General features: G+C 41.4%; 1 protein-coding gene across 1 annotated transcript; it reads right to left on the bottom strand.

The window, feature by feature from the left end:
* Positions 1-308: 308 nt before the first annotated feature.
* On the bottom strand, positions 309-806 carry LOC104115296 (uncharacterized). Its single transcript, XM_009625887.1, has one exon. The coding sequence runs from the start codon at positions 804-806 to the stop codon at positions 309-311; it is 498 nt and encodes a 165-aa protein (XP_009624182.1).
* Positions 807-1,792: the final 986 nt, after the last annotated feature.

Below are 1,792 nucleotides of genomic sequence, written 5' to 3'. Positions count from 1 at the left end.
CTGGAGGAATCTTTCTTTCTTCCGAGTGTAAAGGCTCGAATTCGAGCTCTCTTTTCCAGTACCCTTACCCTTGAAAAGGCAATACCCATTTCGTTAAGTCCTCACCATTTACTTCTTCTAAGTTCATGTGGCAGATTGTTAGAGGGTCTTTTGCATTAAGTGCCTCATTATCTTCCTCCATGTTCACATCCACTGCATCTATCAAAGAGAAATTTGCAAACTCACTAGATCGGCGAATAGACCTTTGCACATTAAATGTTATTTCTTTATTATTCAGTCTCATCTTCAGCTCCCCGTTTCATAATCAATCAGAGCTCTTCTGTGGAAAATAACGGCCTTCCCAAAATTATGGGAATCGCCTCATCAACCTGGCAGTCCAAAATGACAAAATCTGCTGGAAACACGAATTTTCCAACTTGCACAAGTACATCGTCAAGTATATGTGATGGCCTTTTCATTGTTTGGTCAGCTAACTGTAGTAACATGGATGTGGACCATGCTCTTCCAATGCCTAACTTTTTATAGATAGATAATGGCATCAGATTTATGCTTGCCCCCAAATCACACAATGCTTTGGCAAATGCATAGCTACCTATGGTGCATGGAATTGTGAAGCTTCCAGGGGCGGATAGCTTCTCAGCCATAAGTCTTGTCACAACAGCACTACATATTTGTGTCAATATAACAGTTTCCAAGTCTTGAAAGTTGAACTTACTAGACATCAAGTCCTTCATCATTTTTGGATAACTGGGCATCTCCTTCAAAGCATCAATTAGAGGAATGTTTACCTGAATTTTCTTCAGCATTTTCATGAATTTTTTATACTGCTCATCCTTCTGATATTTGGCCAACCTCTGCGGGAAGGGTGCTGGAGCTAGCTTCTTTCCTGTGGCTTGAGTCAGATCTTACTCAGGCACTTTTTCTAATGCCTTCTCTTGCACTTTCTCAGTCTCCTTCGCAACCTCTTTTTCCTTGTTTATTTCCTCCTGGGCTGGCTGCACTCTCACTTTTGTTAACTCAGTTGACTCATCTACCTCAATTGGCACTAACACAAGTGTTTCAGTTTATCGATTCTCACGAGCGATTTCTTGCTTAAATCAAGATCTCTACCATTTCTCAAACTCACTACCATAAGTTGATTCGGGCCCTGCTCCTTCGGATTGACATGTGTGTCTGCAGGTAAATTCCCTTAAGGATGATTATTTAGAGCCATAGATATCTGCCCTAATTGAATCTCAATGCATTTTATCACTGACTCTTGTGATTCCACCTTCTCTCACATTTTTCCATTAGGCCCAATCAGTTGTTGCAGCATTCCTTTAATTTAAGACAACCCATAATCTCGTCTCACTAGTTGTTGATAAGATAGCTGCTGAATTTGTTGACTATATCCATGTTGCCTTTGGTAAGGCACTACTTGACCCTGTGGTGGCATAGCTCCAGGATTGTTGGTGTTATTGTATTGTTGTTGTGCTGGCCTATACTGTTGATTCTGCCGCCCCCAATTCTGACCACTTTGCCTCTGGCTTCCATAGTTGCCCACATAGTTCATATTCTCCTGATAGTTTTGGTTGTCATTTTCACCACTCCACGAGCACACGTATGGTTGGTTAATGTATAGTGTACAAAATCCCCCATTAGTTGTGTCAACTATGTGTACCTGCTTCTGTCCTGATTCATCAATCTTCTTGGTGAGGATACTCATTTGCGTCATCAGAGTAGCTATATTCTCGGCTATGGAGTTGTTAGGGTCCAATGCTACTGAGTGAACTATAGGGGAGATTGTAGTGTC

Source organism: Nicotiana tomentosiformis, chromosome 6 (assembly GCF_000390325.3).
Source record: "Nicotiana tomentosiformis chromosome 6, ASM39032v3, whole genome shotgun sequence".
In the NCBI taxonomy this organism is placed as follows: Eukaryota; Viridiplantae; Streptophyta; class Magnoliopsida; order Solanales; family Solanaceae; genus Nicotiana; species Nicotiana tomentosiformis.
This window is presented reverse-complemented; position numbering and strand designations above follow the sequence as displayed.

Bases quoted from the DNA above. Each gene is read 5' to 3' on its own strand.
- LOC104115296 (XM_009625887.1), bottom strand. From the start codon at position 806: ATGCTGAAGAAAATTCAGGTAAACATTCCTCTAATTGATGCTTTGAAG.